Below are 21,408 nucleotides of genomic sequence, written 5' to 3'. Positions count from 1 at the left end.
GTACTTACATTACCCATTCTAAACCACCATCTACACCTAACCACATCAATCAATGTAAACACACCATTACAAAACTACTACTCTTTTTTTTTTTTTTTTTACTTTGAACTTTTTAAAATTAAATAAAATGAAAAAAAAGGGATGCTTAATAATTTCTATATATTAATAAAATAAGAAGAGATGGTCTTTACTTGAAAATAATTAAGACACAGTTATTAGAAAAAAATGTAACATTATATTAGGTTGTCATTTTGTAAAAAAAAAAAGTTATAATATAAAAAAGAGTGGTGAAACATAAATAACAGAGAAAAAAAAGAAACGTGAAAAGAACAGGACCTGGAAAGTTAGGCCTAACAAAAGGGCATGTCACTTTTGAAAGCCTAACGTTTACACTTCACTTTATGCCTTTGTCTATGAATATTACACACAAAATCTCTTTCCATATCTACTAATTTTTCAATTATTTTACTTTAAATGTAGTGTTGATAGATATAAAATATTTTTTATTTTAATTTTAGTACCTTCGAATGTGATTTGTTTTTATACTAATTTCATTCTCTAAAAAATTGTATTCCGTTTGAAAAATCATAAAGTTACACATAGTGTATCATAAGTGACACACAACTTATTTGAAAGTTCTTAAATAACTGAGGTATACATATTTATTATAGGTATAAAAATTAGAATTAAATATGTTTTTAGTCCTTTAATTTTAAGTGAAAATGAGAATTAGTTTATCTTTGAAATTTTAACCTAATTTAATCTTTTAACTTTATAAATATTTGGATTTAATCCTTTTAACCAATATTTGTTAAGTTTATTTAATATTTTAAACGAGTTTTATGAAAGCAGTTATTTACTTACTTGACATATTTCCACTTTAATATTAATTAAGAAATTATTTTGAAACATGTTTGAAAATATTAAAATTTTGGAGAAAAACTAATTTCAATTTTTACTGAAAGTCAAGAGACAAAAAAAACATATTTAACTCTGTAAATTATGATAACTAATGAAATAATAAACTAAAAGAGATATCACCTTAAATATAACTAAATTCTAAAAATATTAAGAGAAAAATAAAGGTCTAATAGAAAACTTGTTGATATGTCTTCGATTGACTATTCCCCGATTCATCCATCGCTCAAACGTGTTTCAAAAATAAGAGACAATATTGAAAAAATGTTAAAAGTTTTTTCTTGCAATGTATGCTAAACAGTAAATAAAATACACAAAATAAAAGTTTTTTCTTACCATGTATGCTAAGTAGTAAATAAAATACACAAAATAATTGAGTAAATTATCTTCGTAAAAAGTTAAATGGAGCATTAGTAAAAAAATGGAAGTAAAAAGAGTGAGAGAACTAACACGTGATGTAACAATGGCAGTGGTCGAAAAGAAACCAAACAGCGCCGCAGAAAGTGAGATACGCGAAGAATGTAGGGTTGGAGTGAGAAGCAGATGTGTAAAGAAGAAGCGTAACCATGGCGCTTACTTTCAGAACCCTCTTCCTCATGCTACTCGCAATCCTCTCTCTTCTCCTTTTCGAGGACTGGGTGTCAACGCCTTCTTGCAACAACACCGACAACATCGTCAACAACAACCTTAAAGTCATGATGGTCGCTGACCTCCTTCTCTCCGATTCCGGTTTCGTCAACCGCGTCTTCCGAGACTACTACATGTCAAAATTCTTTCGGGTACTAACGTTGTTGAGGACTCAAGGTACCCACTTCTGCAACCCCGTTTTCTCAATTTCAATTTTTTTAATTTATCCACGCGTCACCGATTGCTCAGAAATCGTTCGAGGTTCTGCGGCCCGATTTGCTTGTGGTGTTGGGCGACCTATCGGCGCGAGGCTCGGGGCTAACGAGGAGCAAGTGGGTGTCGTTGCTGCGGAGGTTTTACAGAGTGTTGGGCCCTTTTGTCGGGCTTCCGTTCCACGCCGTTCTCGGCGACAGAGACGTTGGAGAGTGTGGGGAGATTGATGTTGATAGGGTTAGTTGGATTGCGAACAAGTTTCCCGGGTTGGATTCCTCTGGCTGCGCTGCGTTTGAGATTGGGAATGTGAGTTTTGTCTCGCTGAACGCGGTGGCTCTGCTTTGCGGGGGGAGTGGTGGGTTGCGTTTTGAGGTGGAGAAGGTGATAGAAAGGGAGAGTGTGGGGGTTCACATGGGAACGGAGAGGGTGGTGAAGAGAGTGAATGGTTCTGGGGAGTTTGCAGATGAGGATGTTTTATCTGGGTCAGGACCTGTCGTTTTGCTGCACCTGCCGTTGGATCAAGCGAGGAATGAACGCTTTGGTTCGGTTGGTGATTTTGAGAAATATTGGAGTTCTTCCATGGATGGGTTAAATGTGGTGTCAGAAAGCAGGTTCGTGATTGGTAGCTTTAGTCTTTCATATTCATCCTTAGTTTTGAATACGACCATATTATCCTTAATATGTACTTTAGTTGCTCTACATATGACTAATGTTGAAGATCGCCATTGATGTAAGACTAATGTAAGACTATTAGTTGCTTGTAGTGTGTTTTGTGGTGATGGTTTGCTGAGATGTGGTTATATTTTTCTGAGATGTGGTCATGTTTTGCTGTGTTTATAGTTTTATGCTGTTTAGTTTGTGTAGGCAATTGTCAGTGTTCCTTCTTGCATTATTCATGTTGTTAAACTTTCTGTTTCTGATTATTTCTTTCTGAATCAGGGGTGACCTGTATAAGTTGCTTCATACCCTGCCTCCGAATGCTTCTGAGTACATTTTACAAGCTCTGAAACCAAGGTAATAAAGTGCTTATTTGATTGTGTTCATATGACAAGTACTTGATAATTGTGAAAGAAGTAAAGTTTAGTTGGGTATATGGGATAGAGAAGAAGGAGCAAATAGTGCTTTGACATGCCACTACCCATTTTGTGCAGGATTATTTTCAGTGGTCACAGGTATACATTCTCTGATCATGTTCATGGGGACAGAACTCGTGAGATTAGTGTTCCAGCAATGTCATGGAACGCAAGAGACGACCCTGGATTTGTGATTGCCTCTTTTCAAAAGACAGGAAGAGCAGTGAGCATAAGCCATTGTTCTCTTGCTAGGGAATCTCATATTCTTATAGTCTACGTTTGTGTAATGTTATTGTTTTGTTTGGTGTGTTTAAAAGGATAGCAGAGAAGATTACCCGAGAAGAAAAGAGATAGAGTTTAGAAAGCTGAATTCATCCAATTTTGGAATCCAAGATTAGTTTTTTGTTGTGATGAACCTGATTCAACCGAAACATGCACTCAATCTATCTCACTGTACTCATGTTGTATTACAAATTAGGGTTCTAATTTCTGAACATGCCCGTTCTCACATGATTTTCTTCGTTTTTGTGAACCATGTATTCTAGTAATTTATATCAAATTAAATTCATTTTGTTTTTCATTCAGATCAATTTACAACATTCTTTAGTTTCTTGGCCGATGTTCGTTTTTTTTTTCTTTTTCAATCAATGCACATCCTCTGGAAAACCTAGACTAATACTTTCCGTTTTTGTGACTTAAGAGAAAAAACTAAAGGTTCCTACAGAAAAAGTTATTGTTGTAATGAAATAAAATATATATTAAACCAAATATTTATCTAGAAGTAAATAAATAAATAATTTTTTATTTGGTAAAGGATAAAATGATTTAATCTAATGATATATGCTCAATATAGATTCTTACAATTACATATAAAATAGGTATTGATGTTTTTAATTGATTTTTTCTAAATGAAAAAATAGGGATCGGGAATAGTTGACAATGAGTTGAATTTGCAACTATCTTGATCTCAAGAAAATTTTGACTCACCTACTCAATTTAAACTTATATGTTGAATAAAATATTAGGAATGGTTCGGAATAGATTTGACCAATGTAATTAAATTTTGTATTTAAATAATAAGATTTTATAATTTTATATAATATTTACGAGTTAAATTTTACTCGTAAAAAAATTAATATAATCGATAAAATCATCACATAAAATGATATTAATTTATTTATTTTTAAATCTTTTATTGTACTGCAACTCTATTTTTTTATTGAATAAACGAGCTTAAAATAAAATGTGTTATTTTACACAAAAATAAAATTACCGACACAGTTTTTTTTTTTTCCTTTCCTGTCTTTTTCCTCGTTAACTTTTTGCTCTCATTTATGTGTATTTTTTATAAATTTATATATTCATTTTATTTTTAAAGTAAAATGCAGAAACAAATAATATTATAATGATTTTCTGCGCTTATATCCCTCTCTCCCACTAAAAATTAAATATTCCCTCCAGAAGAGTTATTAGATTTATCTACAATATTATTATTTTCTTAGAAAAATAAGAAAATTATAATTGTTAACTCCTTAAAAAATAGATACCGATTATTTCTTTTAGCCAAATAAAAAAAATATAATACTAACTGATTTAATTAGATAGCAATTATGATATATCTAATTAATGTTATGTAAAAATAATGTTGATAAACTTTTATCCAAGCTGGCATGGGAGTTTGTCATGTAGATTAAGGATTAGCCCTTATCCAGTGTATAGGAAAGATATTTAAGAATTGTTGTAATGGGAATTCTTGGTTTCAGTATTCGCTAATCTTAATCTTGATCTTAATTCGCAATGGATAAAAGGGTTTTTCAATTTTGAAGAAAGCAAGAGATTGTTTTGTTTGTGTTGTTCGAAAGCAAGGTTCTTCACCCAGATCGATTCTCCAGCCTTTCACACCTTCCTTCAATTCAACTCAGCTCTCTGCGCCTTCCCCTGCGCGCCCATGGCCGCATCATAGCAGCGATCAGTCCATCACATCAAAATCAATGGCGGAAAGCGCATCACCGTCGTCCAAACCCTCACCAATGGACCCTCAAAACCCCGCACCATCCTCCAACCCTACAATCCCTTCCCCTTCCCACAACAACATGCCTTCACCTTCGCTCCCTCCGCTTCCCCAAGACCAGCAACAGCAACAGCAGCAGCAAAATCTTCATCAACAGTTGAGTCCGCCTCAACAACAACAGCCTCTCGTGTCGTCGCAAGCCATGAACACCATCAACGGCATCAACCCTATCTCCAATTTCCAACTCCAGCAGACGCTGCAGCGATCGCCTTCCATCTCGCGCCTCAATCAAATCCAGCCTCAGCAGCAGCCGCAGCAGCAGCAGCAGTTCGGCGTCATGCGCCAGCAGGCCGGATTGTACGGCGGACAGATGAGCTTTGCTGCCGCGGGCGGCGGAGCGGGCCAGCAGCAGCAGTTGGGCGGCTCCAATTTGTCGCGGTCCGCGCTGATAGGGCAGAGCGGACACTTCCCCATGTTGTCTGGTGCTGGTTCGCAGTTTAACTTGCTCTCCTCGGTATGATTCAACTTCGTTTTCCTCTGCTAATTGTTTTTGCATCTCGTCTTTCGTGTTTGATACTGAATGGAGTGAAATTGGTAAATCGCACTGTAGTTATTTGGGTATAGATTTATTTTCTTAAAAACTCCTAGTCAGCCTGTTTAATGGAAAAAAAATTGAAATTTTTCCATAAGCTATAACTTATGCATTTGACCTTTATATGACATCTCCAATTTTACTTCTCTATGGCTAAGGTTCATGCATTGATTTAACTTATGGTAGCTACTCAGTTCATTCTGCCTTAGTTTTCCCCCTTCTTGTTTATGGAAAACTTAATTTTATTTTACTGTAGCCTTTTTCCCCTATGAATGTTTATGGGAATGTTGATCCAAAGAGGGCCATAGTCATGTCACTGATATAATTCCGCAAATTGTACATAACGATGAGTTGTTACCTTACAGAAGTTGTATCTGTCTATTATTCATGAACTGGAGAGGATTGGAATCCATCAGAGCAACTGAGTTGCCTTACGGTTTTACCTTTCCAAGTATGCTTGCTTCGGTCTAGTTCCATTGTTTGTTATTGGGTATTTGTGACAGGTTTTTGTATAAATTCTTTCCCATAGCGTGGCTGTTTTTTAGTAACACCAATTTTCCTGTCTGGTAATACTAAGTTGTGTTATTGCTGGATGACATTACAAACGATGTTGGTTATAAATGTGATTTTCGGTTGTTGTTTTTGTAATGGATGGTTATTACAATCTTGTGATTTGCTATTCGAATTGCCTAATTCTATAATAATAGGCTATCCGGGAATTTGTATGTCTTCTGATGAATCACATAACCTTTGAATCTTGTGATACATGGATGAATGAGACAATCAGTACAATCTTTTATACTCATACCATGCACACAATCCGTGGTTCTTTATTTTTACTTTTCTTTTACCATTTTCCATTGGAAACACTGGGGAGTAGGGTAGATTGGGTGATTTTTTAGCCTTGTGAAAAGGGGTAAAGGGAAACTAAGAGTAATATTAGAGGAAATTGTTGAAAGAGATTTCATGTGAATAGTATCCTTGAGGATTTTGCCTTTAGCTGAGCCTAATTACATTAAATAACTCATGTAGCCAACTTCATCCAGTGTGATACGATTTTTGTTTTACTTTTCTTTTACCATTTTTCATAGAAGAAAATGAAAAGTCCAATAAGACAACCTTCAAAATAAAAAGGTTTTTAAAGGTACATTACGAAACTTACCCAACTTATTTGTTTCAATGCTCTATTTTCATTCCTCTGAAGTAGTAGCAGTTTCAAACCGTCACATAGTCTCTATTGTATTCAGTTCTTCTATTTAGTTGTTCCGTTATGCTTTTATGTGACTCATAATTGTTACGTTCAGAGCTGTTTTGCTTTGAACTATAAATCATAAAAAAATAGCTTAACAATTCGTGATATGAATTTGTTTGACAACCTTTAATTTGGATACTGTATCAATATTGAAGTGTCATGCTTTCTGTGCCTGAAAAGCTATTTTTCTTAAATAATTTTCAATTTGGTATAGCCAAGGCAAAAAGGTGGGCTAGTTCAGCAGTCTCAGTTCTCAGGTAATTCTGCTGGACAATCTCTGCAAGGAATGCAAGCAATGGGTATGATTGGATCGTCAAATCTCACCTCTCAACTGCGAGCTAATGGAGCCCTTGCTTATGCACAGCAGCTTCGAATGAGTCAGGGTCAAATCAGACAGCAAATTTCTCAGCAGAGTTCACTTAACACTGGACAGGTATATTCTATGCTTTATGTATATAGATACAATTTTAGTGAACTAGGAAATAATAATGCTTACCAATGTTCTGGTATCGTTGTATAACCAGTTTGTCAGTAATACACTCTTATGCTGTTTAGATTTTAAATGTACACGCTGTCAAGGTCTGCTGTGTTTTTGATATTTTAAGATGTACATAATTTTAAAGTTCATGCTTTCGGACTTCCAAATATTTTCTCACTTTTAACATCATTGATATACCCAATTTGATTATTTAGTTGTGGACTGTTCTTGCACGCATTTTGTTTTGGTTTTATGTAGACTATTTTCTTAAGAGGTGGTATCTAAGTAAGTAGAATGTTTATCCTACTGTCACTACATCGGTTCTTCGTGTCATCTCATAATTTGGGGTTGGCTGGAGCTCCCGAGGTTAGACATTCTTTTTAGTTGTGTTATAGAATGTTAAATTTGGTCTTCTGTGGCAGGATTTGCAGTTCGTTTTCGTTGTCACTGAACACATGCCATAAAAGATTTTGATACTTGTTATTCTATCAAAATGACCCATAAGACTGAATTTGTATTCAACCATTGTTTTACCACCTTCCATTTTATCTCGTTCTTGTCCAGTTGTTTGAACTTTTTTTTTTTACAAATAACCACTTTTATTAGAAGAAAAATAACATAATTTTTTTAGTATTTTATTTAAGCCTTTATAAGAAAAAAAAAAAAATATATATATATATATATATATATATATATATTTGTGTTTAGAATCTGTTTTGAATAGCTTCTGGAAAAATCTGTCATTATACTCAACTTTCACAACAATAAGTACTTTTTATAATCATAAATGAACAAGAAATATCTTATTTTATAAAAATTCTAAAAAAATAAATTACTTGTTTTTATATTTCCTTGAAGTCACTTTTTTTTTCTTCAAGTTTAAACTAACAGATTCTTGGCTCTACTCATCCATACTTTCTTTTATTAATTGAATGTCCTTTTGATTTTCACCATACTCTCTTGCAATATCTTCAAAATGTTTTGTGCTCACTCTCTGGTTCATTTCAAATTGTTATCCTGTCTTATTCATTGAATCGCTTCAAATTAGCCCTAACCCCGCTGGCTGTCTCATTTGTCCCACATAGTAGCGCCCATTGTTTATACCCACTCAATGATTATTACCATACATGATTAGGAATGTTGACAAAGTTGATTTGGAATTTTGAAATAGTTCACTGAATCTTGGGGTTGCTCATGGAACGAGCTAGGCCCATGGTTGTTAAAATTGCTATTTTACTCAAAAGTTGCGCAAAAATTAGAAGGGCTCCATTACTGACTTGCAGATAAGATCAATTATAGTAGAATCACAATATTATAAAAGCGTATGATTGTTGTTTAAAAGCATGTGATTCCCTGGCAATCTTTGTGGGGAAAAAAAAAACCTAAACATTTTCTTCCTCAATTTGAAAAACACTAATAGTCTGCTGTGCAACCCTATCTCCTCACCCATTTGTGACATCTTTGCTGTTTGCAACTGCCACCCCCAATCTGTGCCAGCCTGGACCATAGTCCCATTTTCTTGCGACTTTGTTTTAAACTTGGTTTTGTGCACTAAATTATTGCAAACTGTGATTGTGCCACCACTGCCACCACCACCACCACCTCCACCACCTCCCCCCAGGTTTCTTTGATGTTTTTGCTTATAAGGTTTATCTGATGTATTTTTGCATGTATGATTTATTTCTCCTCTGATTTGTGTATGAAACTTTTTTTTGTTCATACATACAAGTTTTTGAATGGGCCAAATTTTTGGTTACAAATGGGCTTAATGTATAATATATAATTATAAATTTTCAGAGAATGGCTTTTGAGATGATTATAATATATAATTATTTTCTGTTGAAATGGACCTATGTGTTTATCTTCATGCTCGAGATGTGTCAAGAATTACTTCAATTTGCTTGTGTAAATATGTGTAGAACTTTTCAAAATGAAATTGAGATGAATTAGAGCATTGATAATGCTGTTGACTGCAGGTTCAAGGTTTACCAAGGTCATCATCCCTTGCTTTTATGAACTCTCAGTTGTCTGGGTTGTCTCAGAATGGGCAACCAGCGATGGTTCATAACTCCTTAACACAGCAACAGTGGCTTAAGCAAATGCCAGGACTGTCTGGCCCTGCCTCACCATTGCGTCTTCAACAGCAGAGGCAGCAGTTGGCTTCTTCTACTCAATTGCAACAAAACTCTATGAGCCTGAACCAGCAACAATTGTCACAGCTGATTCAGCAACAGAAATCGATGGGGCAGTCTCAGCTGCATCAGCAGCAACAGCAGCAACAGCCTCAACAGCTGCAACAGCAACTCATACATCAGCAGCCACAACAACAGTCTCAGCCACAGGCTTCTGTCCATCAACAGCAACAGTCTCCAAGGATGCCAGGACCTGCAGGCCAAAAGTCATTCAGTCTAACAGGATCACAGCCAGACGCTACTGCATCTGGTGCAACTACACCAGGTGGTAGTTCTAGCCAAGGAACAGAAGCAACGAACCAAGTTCTTGGGAAGAGAAAGATACAGGATTTAGTTGCACAGGTTCTCCTTGAACTTTTGTCCTTTTCATAATTTTTTTATTGGTTATATTTTGAATCATAACTTTATTGTACAGGTGGATCCACAAGGTACACTGGACCCCGAAGTTATAGATCTTCTTTTAGAGCTTGCTGATGATTTCATTGATTCTGTAAGGATGCTAACATGTTCTATCTTTTTTATTCTCAACTTCATGATGAATGCGTATATAGTGCATGCCAAACAGTATATGGTTACCCAACAGCAGGCCTTGACTTTAGATATCAGGGTAAAAACACCATGTTAAATATACTTGCCTGCCATACAGGAATTTATTATTGGTGAAGTTGTTGAGTGGATTGATTTTGTTGTTAGAACACACTAGACGCACTCACAAGAACAGAGAAGAATAGGGGAAAGAGAACAAGGGATATGGACACTGAATCTGAAATTTTATGTTCCAAACAGATGTATCACAATACATCATTACTATTTATAGAACTATTATAAGCAGTTAGTTAACAGCCACTACCTAACTAACAAACAACACTTATCTACAACCTATATTATAATTGGACTTATAAAGCAGGCATGTTGATTACAATTTGAAAGATTAATAATGTCTTAACTCTGGATTCTTGATATTATTAATGTTATGTGATCTGTTAAATCTGTTCCCTCCTCACTTTACAGCATTAACTTTTAGGTTGAGTAATTTTTTGACACAATAATCTAACTGACAATTTTCCAGATTTATTGTTAATTTGATAAAAAATTTACTACTGTGTATAGTGCATTACTCAGCACTCGTGCATGTCATGGTCATGCAGGATTGTCTTCCGAGGAAATTAATATTTTGCAACTGTATTGTATTCTATTTCTTTGCTTTGATGTGAAAATTTGCTGTTGGTAATTTTGTGTTTGGCCAAGATTGTTATGTTTTTCAGAAATGTACTTATCATTTTCTTGCACGCAGACAACTACACACGGTTGCATTTTGGCAAAACATAGAAAATCATCAACTTTGGAGTCCAAGGATTTATTGCTACACCTAGGTATGTTGTTTGTGTACCTTATTTTCAGCTCACCTGTTCAAAAGAAGAAGAAACTGTTGGATGTTTCGAAGTGATTTAGTTGAAAAATTTGTTACTTAAACAAATTTGACCACTGGAGTATTATTTGCTACTTTAATTGATTGTATGTATATTTTTTCTTTCAAGTGATGAAGAGTTTAGCTTCACACGGCTTTTGTGATTAAATATGCTCTCTTAGTATGAATATTGTTTACTCATGCAAAAGCGATAGGAGAGTTACTTACTGTATGTTGAAAACCCACCTTAATTGCATTTACCCCCAACCTGCTTTTGTTATGGCCCCTTTAGGGGCTACGTTAATAATTGCAGCCGCAAAGGATAGTAACTTACTTTCATATTGACTATGAAATAGAACTTGTAAAGCGTGTGGAAAGGTTGACTTAAGCCTCGAGTCTAAATTCTGCTACTGTCTCTTTCTTGTGCATTTTTTTCTAATATATGTATTTGAACTTTGAATCCTATTCTTTGGGTGACTGACGTACTAGATAAGTTGTATGTTGTGTTGACTTTTACCAAGCCCCGCATTAGAATTTTACTTCCAATATAGTCCTGTCGACCTATTTGAGGCTTCTATGATCTATAAAAGACCGTGGATATCCCTGATATCTTGAATGTGGTTTACATTGAATGCTTGGATTGATAGCACATTATGATCATGATTTGCAAGAATTGGCATCAAAGCTTTGCTGATTTATCTGTTTGCCCTGTTATTATGCAGAGAAAAATTGGGATTTAACAATTCCTGGATATTCAAGTGAAGAGAAGAAGTATCAAAGCAAACCTGTATGCAATAAAGTGTTTTTTCTCTCTTCCTCCTTTCCCCCTTTCCCAAAAATAAGAAATCAATGTCTCATTATCTTACATGATATTTTTCAAACTTGCAGCAATTAAATGACCTTCACAAGAGGCGCCTAGATATGGTAAGTTTGGAGGATTCTTGCATATGGTTGATCTGTATTTCTTTCGTTGGACAATATATACTTGATGTTCTTTTCTAATTCTTTTTTTCAATGATTAGATTCGCACAATGATGGAATCTTCGGCCTCTGAGTCAAATATTAGTAGTTCTAAAGAGTTGAGTAGACAGGGCATTTCAAATCCTACCCCTGTGGGAGCTCACCATCTAGTAAGACCCATGAGTTCAGAGCAGTTGGTTTCTCATGCAGGTGGTTCTCAAATGCTACAGCAGATGACAAGGTTTTAGTGAACTTTTGATTTTGGACTTCGTGCTGCTAGGTTTGACTGCCGGTATGCCTGGTAAGTTCATATTCTTTTCTTTTTGTTTGTTTAACACGTTCCTTTTCTGTTGAAGTCGTGGTCTGTTTATTTTGCTTACCACCCGGACAAGTCAATCTGGTTCCAAAAAATATAATCATTACGATCAGAGTTAATCTTTTCTTGTTTTTTCATTAGCACTTACATCCTCATTGCAGGAGTCATAAGTTTAAGACCACGATCTTATAAGACTTTCCCAGTGGAGTATGCAAACACGGCATAAAATTTAAGACCCTGAATTTTAATTGAGAGGCTTGATCATGAGAATAAGAAGATATATATATATATATATATATATATATATATATATATATATATATATATATTAATCTTGGAAACATATCTTTATGCTAAGAATCAAATAAAACATTTTTGCACTTTTACACTGGAGAGTAAAAGTGCAAAAATGTCTTTTAAAGTGATGTGGCACAGAGGAACCCACAAAAAGTAGATGAAGATATTGTAAAATGACTCATCCAACCAAGAATGACCTCGTAGTTAGACCTCGCTAAAATACCCCTATAACTGCCCTTTTTATTAGCTCTATTAGGGCCGGGTCTCATAAATGCCAACCCAAAGGTGTACTCTTGAGGCGAAAAGGCAAGCCAGCACACATTAATCGGCCATGCCTGATTTTACTAAAAGAAAATTACTACATAGTATGAAAACTTCTCGGTGGAAACTGTGGGAACTGTATACAAGGATATGGATTTCTGTCAAACTCCTATGTTTTCTTTAACTCTGTTTTATCTACTGATAGTCGACAATGTAGTAATGCTGTAGATAATCAAAAATTGTAAATGTCCTTATTTTTCTTTAATTTGTCTCTCTGCTACTTCAAACTACCACTATTTGAGCGGACAGTAAGTTTTCTAACTGTGTTATGTATTATTTTGGTATCAGGTCTTGGAAGAGATTGCTTGCTGAAACTGATTATTATACAAGGGAACTGTAATTACTTAGTATTTAGACATGAAAAATAGTTGTTAAAGGATCCAGTAACTCTTGTTATTGCCCCAATCCTCAATAGTCCTTTTGTTTTACTCTTTGATCTTAATTATGGTTTTTTAATGTCCATTGGTGTCTGTTTCCGAGTTCATTTTGTAGGTTAAATACTAGGATACATGTTGTTTATGATTGAGTAGGCAAAACTGGTGTAAAGTTTTTCAAGTTTGGATCGAGTGTAGAGCAAACCATCAAATCGGGGCTTTGAATTTTAATGTAGTCAAATTTAGGAAGGAAACAAACAGTAGTATCTGCGCGAATTATATAGCATTTTCTTTGGTTGTGGTGTCATGCAATTTCAGTGTCGCTCTTGGTTTCTGATTTCGTTCTGTTAAAAAATAGTTTTCATTCCTTTTCATTTTTATTTTTTTTGGTACTTATTTAATTTTTCCATTACACTTAAATTAACGAGATAATAAGGTAGATATTATTTGTCATGTCACCAAAATTATTAAATTAGCAAATGATGATGTCAAAAGTGACTTCTATAAACTAAAGTAAAATAACATGGATTCAAAAAAAAAAATGTATACATTTGAAAAAAATAATAAAACTTGGTTCTAGGTAAAGTAATTAATTTTGACTTCGTGGAAGTCTTTTTAACTCAATTTTAAGTAGTAATTTTAGCTCATGTTCATATGACAAAGTAATTTTAGTTTAACTTCATCGAAAGTATTTTTAACTATAAAGAAGTTATTGGTCTTACTTAAAACATTATTAACAGTCATATTAAATATATTTTCGGCTCGATGAAGGATCTCCACTTCGGCCTTTATTACAACATCTTTTTTCTTTAATTAATTCAATTTTAGTTAACCTTTAGTATTATTCAGAAGATCTTTAGATTAATTTTGCATATTTTAGTTAGACTTTAATTAAAACTTTTTCTCAATTGACCTCTATCTAATCTTTTATGGCTAGACTCAACTAACACATTTTTTACGACATTAATGTGTCAAATTCTTATTATTGACTGACATTAGTGTAATCATATCTTCTACTAACTTAAGTAAAAATTACTTTTAACCATTAGATTACTTTTAACTATAGTTCAATTAACTTAAATTTAGTATTGACTATAATATCTTAAACAACACCTTAATTTTCAAAATGACTTGGAGCAAAATATTAAAAAGAGTAGCTCAAAGTAGTAAAATTTAAACATTATTTTTAAAGTTCATCATAACCTAAGTTGATCCACATACAATAAGAATATAAGGGATGCCACCTTCACTCGATTGTCAAAGAAAAAAATGCACCACTCTCTAATCTTCAAATGTGAAATGTGAAAAAGTTGATGAATAAGATCCATACTAAAGCGAATATACAAATTCAATCGTTAAAAAATTATGGTGGAAAGAATAATTTGATTGTTTAGTTATTTCTCACATATCTTTAAAAGAGGGTGTGTTTGGTCCTTAGTTTAAAGTACCCATTAATGAGGTTTCTTCATATGGAAGAGTTGATTGTGTCACAGGTCACAACCTCCAAAAGGTTTCTCCAAATTGCATATATGCAATGCATGGTTGGTAATGGTCCATCAGTTGTTGAATGGTCCCCTTTCAAGTACACCACCAATGCTCTCACCCTTCAAAATATTAATAATTTATTCTTTTCCTCCTAATTAACTCTCTTCACCTTCAATCTTATCAAACTTTCTAACACAATGTAAAGTTAATGCAAACTCCATTATCAAATATTTAATTAATATTCTATTAATCTCCTTTTTATTTGTCATTCAATAACTGATTCTTATACTAACTCTCCTCATAGTTTAGCCAAGATATTCTTATTTTATAAATGATTAAGAAAATGATTCATGTACACTACAAAAATGTATCAATGCTTATAGACAACAAAAATTGTATGATGTCATAAGAAGAAAGAGATAAAAAGAAAAAAACAAATATATATGTACGTGTATCATTATTTAATGATTAACTATAGCTGTACATTTATAACTCTCTCTCTCTAGATAGACATATGCACACTATATTTCTAATATATTTTTTGAAAAACAACTTATACTTTCATATGCTTTAAGGTAATAAACAATTCAAGACAGAAAAATATTTTAAAAGTAGCAAATAATATAGTGATGACAAATTATTATTGCAGCAATAAACAAAAATATCGGAAAAAACAATATTATTAATAGTGAGTACTACCAGTACTTCAAATTTATAGAATTGTATCAGTAGATGGTTGTGGAAAGAAAAGAGACAAGACTAGCATTTCAATAGCTACGGAATATTGAAAGTACAACATGTTTCCTAAGATAACCTAATCATATTTGTAATAATAACACTGATGTTTTATGCGTGCCAGGTGTTAATTTGAGTGCAATATGAAAGTATAGGTTGTGTGTGTAGTGAGAAAAGGAGCATTGGTGAAGAAGATGGGAAGAAGACCCTGCTGTCCCAAAGAGATCAACAAAGGTGCTTGGTCTCGAGAAGAAGATGAAACCCTCTCCAAATATGTTGCCATCCATGGAGAAGGAAAATGGCAGAAGGTTGCCCAAAATGCAGGTAAATGTGCCACACTGGTTCATACACATTCATTGAAAAAATCTATAGTCCAAGCACATGATTCGAATCTGGTTTTTGTTTATTTTGCATGGTGCATTACAAAAGAATCGTGTGTTTCTTTGACCTTGAATCATGCTTTTGTTTATTCTAGACATTGGCCTTTTGTTGTATATACAAAATTACAGTGATGTCTGCAGGTTTAAAGCGATGTGGAAAAAGCTGCAGACAAAGGTGGCTGAACTATCTCAAGCCTGGTATAAAAAGAGGTGACATATCAATGGATGAAGAAGATATGATTATCAGACTTCATCGTCTTCTTGGTAACAGGTGATTTTTATTTATTTATTGTTGTTTCTCGATGAACACTCAATTTTGAATATAAACCATAGTGATTTTTTTTTTTTTTTTTTTTTTATCTTTGTGCAGATGGGCATTGATAGCAAAGAGGCTACCTGGACGAACAGACAATGAAATCAAGAACTACTGGAACACGAATCTGTCAAAGAAGTTACAGAAACATGGTACAGCAGCATTATCTGTTTCTTCAGTTGAACACAAACGTGATGAAGAAGAGAAGATCAAGCAAGTGCATGTGGCACCCGAAGCTCCACGCCCTAGGAGAGTTAGTGCAGTTGAATACAGTAAAATTGTGGAGAATGAAGGGTGTGGTGGTAATAGGTGTAGTACTACTACTCCCAGTCCCTCAAATAAAGTAGAGGGTAGTAGTGATGAAGCTTCTTTCAGTGATTTTCTGATCGATATTGATCAGAGCCAGTTGTTGATTGGTGATGATTCCAACTCAAAGGTCCCACAAATGGAGGAAGAACACAACAACAACAATAACAAAGAGGTAGGGTTAAGCAACAGTCCTAGCTCATCATCACCTTCTGATCATTGTCACCATCTCTTGGCAGAGAAATTTGACCCTCTGGAGACCCTCTTGGATGTTGAACTCAAGAGAATGGCTTCTTTTCTTGGACTTGAAAATGATTGATCAAGGGTTTTTATTTATTGCACTGAGATGAAAAAGGTGAAGTACTTAGAGATCAAGTGTTATAGATAAATATGCCATCTATATATGGAACACCTAACTAAGCATCTAGCTCTAGCTAGATCTTCACACGAATCCAGGGTTTCTTCTCTTTTTCCTTTTCCTTTTCCTTTTCCCTCTCTACTTACTTGGATTGTGAACTCACGTACGAACCCTTGTGTTCCTCCAAAATCAATAACATTATTCCAACTAGACAGTACAATCTATTGTTTAGAATATGTTGGATTCTTTGCTACAATTTCCCTTTACCAATTACTTTTGCTTAACTTTGATGTGTCACTGTCACGCACCACGCCAAAAGTTGCTTTAGATAAGAAGAAAAATATTTATATGCCCATGTGAGGTTATCTAGCTTTCACAGCTTTTACAAACAATGATGGAGAGGCTTTGACAATCAACTCATGCATCCACACCTTCATGAGTATATATGTAAGTGAGTTCTATTCTGAACGTGAATATGGTAGCAAAAATTGGCCATAGTTAAGCATAAAACCTGTTAGCAACAATTCTCAGTTTTCACCAACTTGGTTTTCAGTCTTCTGTTCTATCTGCAACATATAACTGAAGAAGTGTTTTGAACCTGGACAGAAATTTTCATAGTCATGCACCACTTTGCTGCACTTCTCTCCCAACGTTCTTAAAGAATCCGACAGTTTTTTTGTTGATGCAGTACCTAGTTTGAATGTAGACAATTCTTGGTAACAGGTTTCATATTCTTAGAAATTGTAGCACTGAAGTCAGAAATATCAGCTATTGTTGTTGGGAATCCACTCTTTTTAGGAATTCAACTGAGCCCTATAGGTCACACATCGAGTAAAAAAAAAAAAAAAAATTAAGTACCATACAAGAATGAATCAAGATTTTGGATTAGAGTTGATCTCAATTTATTATATATAAATTGAATTCTATATATTATCAAAGTAATAAATAAACTTTAGAGTTGGGCTAAAAAAATGTAATAAATAAACTTTAATACAATCCAAATATAAACCAAAATCACCAAAGTACAAATTATCTATGTGTTTTGGCTAAAAAAATAACCTAACATGACCCAAATACTTGTGTGACCTTTTATTTACGATTGGTGAGCCAGCTCACCATGGGTTCAACCTTGATGAATCGAGTTCTATGTGAGTCGAGTCAAAAATAAATCCGTATTGAAATTTGTAAAAAAATTTCAACCCAATCTAACCCGAACCCGTGGTGAGCCGGATTGGTTCGTGGTTTCAACCCATTTTCACATATCTAATTATGGAATTGTAAGATTTAGTAACATTGAACAAAAAAAAAAATATTATAAAAAATATATTACACGGAATCCTTCGAATTATTTTGTTTTCTCTCATATTTATCCGAGAAACACACAAAAATCAGTGTCTCTCTTGTCCTTTCTCCTCCACCCCACTAATCACGTATTCTAATGATAGTTTTCCAACCTAGTACACATTATGATCCTATGATTATTATTAATAAAAAAATTAATCTTTATCTATCAAATAAAGGTTGCTTGCTGCAAGAAAAAGAAGAAGCAAGGGGAATCTCTTTTGAGATTACATCACCTCATCAATAAAAGAAAGGGAATTTAATAATTAAGCTTATTATGTTTACATCACTGCTCTTTCATCGCTTTCACTTTTAAAAGTTTTAACTAAAACAATTGAAGATCACATTTTAATTTATTTTCATTCTTTATTGTGTCACAAACAATTAAACTTAAACTTAAGTTATCGTTTATGTAATGTAAAAATATAATTAGTTTTTAAATGGCTTAAATACCTTTTTGGTCCTTATTTTCGTAGTATTTGTTGTGGATGGTCCTCATTTTGACAGAATGTTTAAAATGGTCCTCATTTTCACAATTCGTGTTTTATTTGGTCATTTTTTGTAACGCTGTTTAAATCATTAACGGAGCATTGTACATGTGTCATGGTTTGTATTAGGGTGTCTTATGTGTACTGTACATACAAACCATGTCACCTACAATGTTTCATTAATGATTTAAACGACATTACAGAAAAGGACCAAATAAAACACGAATTGCGAAAATGAGGACCATTTTAAATATTCGGTAAAGATAAGGATCATTTTAAACATTCTGTCAAAATGAGGATCATCCACAACAAACACTACGAAAATGAGAATCAAAAAGATATTTAAGCTTTTTAAATTGTTTATTTTGTGAGTTTCTCTCATAGTACTGAGGCCCATCGTCATTGGTTCTGTTACGCAATCACAATACAGTGAACCGTACCACGGATATGAGAAAAAATTACAGTCCCACAAACTTTTAGGATTTCGTATGGAATAAAGATGAAAAAGCATGACGATGGATACGTCAGAAAAAGAAGAAGGATATGTGTAGTATAGAAATCTGAAGAAAAAAAAGGCTTTTCTTAACATTCATATCCATATTTTTTCGTTTTTTTAAATTGATAATAATAATTTAAAACAATATTGATATTAATAAATAGTAATGATAATTTTTCGATTAAAATCATTCTCTTAATTTATTTTTTTTATCTTCCTTTCTATTTTGCTTTTCATCTTTCTATAAGGAAGCATTAGAGAAATTTGTTTGAACCACGTTTTCCTCATGGTGTACCTTTATTCTGTGACTTCTCTATTTTCATTTCATGTTTGAAACTTATATATAGAAAATTTAGTTAAACATTTTTTTTTAATTTTAAATCCTGTTTTATATCTCTTGGAAACTAATTTTTGTTAGGAACAAGACAATAAAAAAAAAGAATAAGGAGTAAAAAATAAATAACACACGAATCTAGGTACAATGTGTATGTTTACATCTACGACTACACTAAAAAGTATTTTGTATTTCAAGTTTTACATATGATCTTTTATATAGTAAAATAGAGAACCACATATCATAATTTTAAGCGATGTAAAACTAAATCAAGCACTATAATATTAATAATTTTAATTAAAAAAACACTTTAAAAAAAGCGGTGCACATAAAGTAGTTATAATAATTTTAGTTAGACTTTGAAACTAAACTGCCTTGTTAAAATTTTATTTAAAACTTAATTGATTAATTTTAACGTAAATAGTGTACTTGTAAAATTTATTTAGAAAATAAGAGATGCTAATATGCTATGTTATACTTGTTCAGCTTCTGGTGAATCAACGGTCCTTGTCAGATTGTTACCTTTTCTCAGTTTCTATGTGCATATAAAACTCTGTCCTCCATTTTTGGATCTTAAACATTTCTTTCATTTTCTTTTCTTCGTTAATTGATAAATGAGATAGAAGAATAGGTATCTAGATACAATGTTTAAAATAAATTTAATATTTGTCTCTTTTGAAAATATGATAAGAATGAAAAAGAAAACACATTATATTTGAAATAATTTCAGAGATTGTTTTCACCTCAAGTTGTTTAGATAATTAATGTTTTTAGAATTAATTATTGTTCATTTTGAAATTCGTAATTTCACTATTTTTCTAAATGTATGAAAGAATTTAAAAAGGAATGTGTATTTTGTATCTTAACTTCTAAGTTCTTTAGAGTTATTATCGGACCAACACTTCAATCCATGTAAGGTTGGGATGGTATGGATTTTTCGGTATTCAAAATAAGATAGATTGGATGTATAAGTCAAATTTAGTCGATCTAGTTAAATAATCTGATTAATCTAGATCTATTATTTAACTAGATCAATTATATTTAATTCTTTTAATCCTAATTGAATTAAAATTAAATTGAATCTACTTACTCAATGATTTTAAATTCAATAAGATCGGTCTAATATACAGGACTATTAAGTTCTTTAGATATGAGTTGGGTCGACTTGACTGGACCTTTTGACTTAGACCAACTCAGCCTGATCATTTCGGTCAGAATGACTTGGTCAACTTTCGGTCGGGCAGACTTGGTCAACCTTGGATTGGGAAGACTTGATCGACCATCGATCGAGCTGACTCGATCGATCTACCACTAAGTTGACTAGTTGATCTTTGCCTAGCTAATTAGGCAAGTCGAAATTCAAGTAAGACTAAAGTAGGCGTACATTTGGTAGAAACCGACTAGGCCGACCTTCCTCTGAGATCAACTCAGTTGGAGCCGACCTTCAACTAGGACAATATGGTTTGACCTTAAATTGGGATTAACTCAGGCCAAGCTTCAACCGGGATAGACTCAAGGCGATCTTTGATCGGGACTAACTTGACCAACATTTGGCCTTAGCTGACTTGACCGGGCCTGACTAAAGCTGACCTTTGTTAAGATTGAATCGAATCGATCTTTGACCGAAATCGACTCGGGTTGACTCGACTGTCCTTCGACTTTTTCTCATCCGCCTTCCCTCGATTTAGATGCACCTTTATTTTGGATTTTTCAAAATTTTAAAAATGATCCAATTTAAATCTAATCCAAATCCAATTAAGTGGATTGGATTTAAAATCCAAAAATATGGATTTGGATTAAATCATTTAGATGGGTTACAACAAGATGGATTTGGATTATTATAGATTGAATCTCAAAATTTGGTCCACCTTTAGTTCTAGGTCTAACGCGAATAAAAATTTATCTTTAAAATCACTTTTTCATTACCTTAGTCCATGACTAAGGGAACTTTAACATTCATCTTAGGAATCTGTTTTTCATGTTTGTAGCTGATATCAATGTTTTAACTTTAAATTCATTAAGATAACATTATTAGGAACGATAATTATATTTAAAGTATTGTCCGTTTTAAAATTTGAAGTTCTATCATAGTTTTATCCTCAAAAATATATTAAAGGATTAAGGGAGAAACCACGTTTAA

At 33.4% G+C, this 21,408-nt stretch overlaps 3 protein-coding genes across 4 annotated transcripts; all 3 read left to right on the top strand.

Moving 5' to 3' along the window:
• The first annotated feature begins 1,385 nt into the window (after window positions 1-1,385).
• Window positions 1,386-3,415, top strand: LOC146883411 (uncharacterized). Its single transcript, XM_085668058.1, has 4 exons — window positions 1,386-1,697; window positions 1,795-2,369; window positions 2,698-2,772; window positions 2,910-3,415. The coding sequence occupies exons 1-4, from the start codon at window positions 1,485-1,487 to the stop codon at window positions 3,151-3,153; spliced, it is 1,107 nt and encodes a 368-aa protein (XP_085524184.1). The 5' UTR covers window positions 1,386-1,484; the 3' UTR covers window positions 3,154-3,415.
• Window positions 3,416-4,564: 1,149 nt separating this feature from the next.
• EER4 (Transcription initiation factor TFIID subunit A) lies at window positions 4,565-13,244 on the top strand. Its single transcript, XM_028050221.2, has 9 exons — window positions 4,565-5,356; window positions 6,901-7,119; window positions 9,141-9,698; window positions 9,772-9,846; window positions 10,651-10,729; window positions 11,487-11,551; window positions 11,653-11,688; window positions 11,787-12,025; window positions 12,947-13,244. Exons 1-8 carry the CDS (start codon window positions 4,823-4,825, stop codon window positions 11,970-11,972), a joined length of 1,752 nt encoding a protein of 583 aa, XP_027906022.2. The 5' UTR covers window positions 4,565-4,822; the 3' UTR covers window positions 11,973-12,025; window positions 12,947-13,244.
• A 1,991-nt stretch (window positions 13,245-15,235) lies between these two features.
• On the top strand, window positions 15,236-17,454 carry LOC114167439 (transcription factor MYB1-like). 2 transcript variants are annotated; one of them, XM_028052527.2, is made up of 3 exons: window positions 15,236-15,576; window positions 15,762-15,903; window positions 16,003-17,454. In XM_028052527.2, the coding sequence occupies exons 1-3, from the start codon at window positions 15,447-15,449 to the stop codon at window positions 16,568-16,570; spliced, it is 840 nt and encodes a 279-aa protein (XP_027908328.2). In that variant the 5' UTR covers window positions 15,236-15,446; the 3' UTR covers window positions 16,571-17,454. The 2 variants fall into 2 exon arrangements, with proteins under 2 accessions (XP_027908328.2, XP_027908329.2); XM_028052528.2 differs by having other exon boundaries at window positions 15,238-15,576; window positions 15,774-15,903; window positions 16,003-17,450.
• The last annotated feature ends 3,954 nt before the right edge of the window (window positions 17,455-21,408 follow it).

This window comes from Vigna unguiculata, chromosome 10, assembly GCF_037176805.1.
Source record: "Vigna unguiculata cultivar grain cowpea cultivar isolate G323 ecotype 2 chromosome 10, ASM3717680v1, whole genome shotgun sequence".
Lineage (NCBI taxonomy): Eukaryota > Viridiplantae > Streptophyta > Magnoliopsida > Fabales > Fabaceae > Vigna > Vigna unguiculata.
This window is presented reverse-complemented; position numbering and strand designations above follow the sequence as displayed.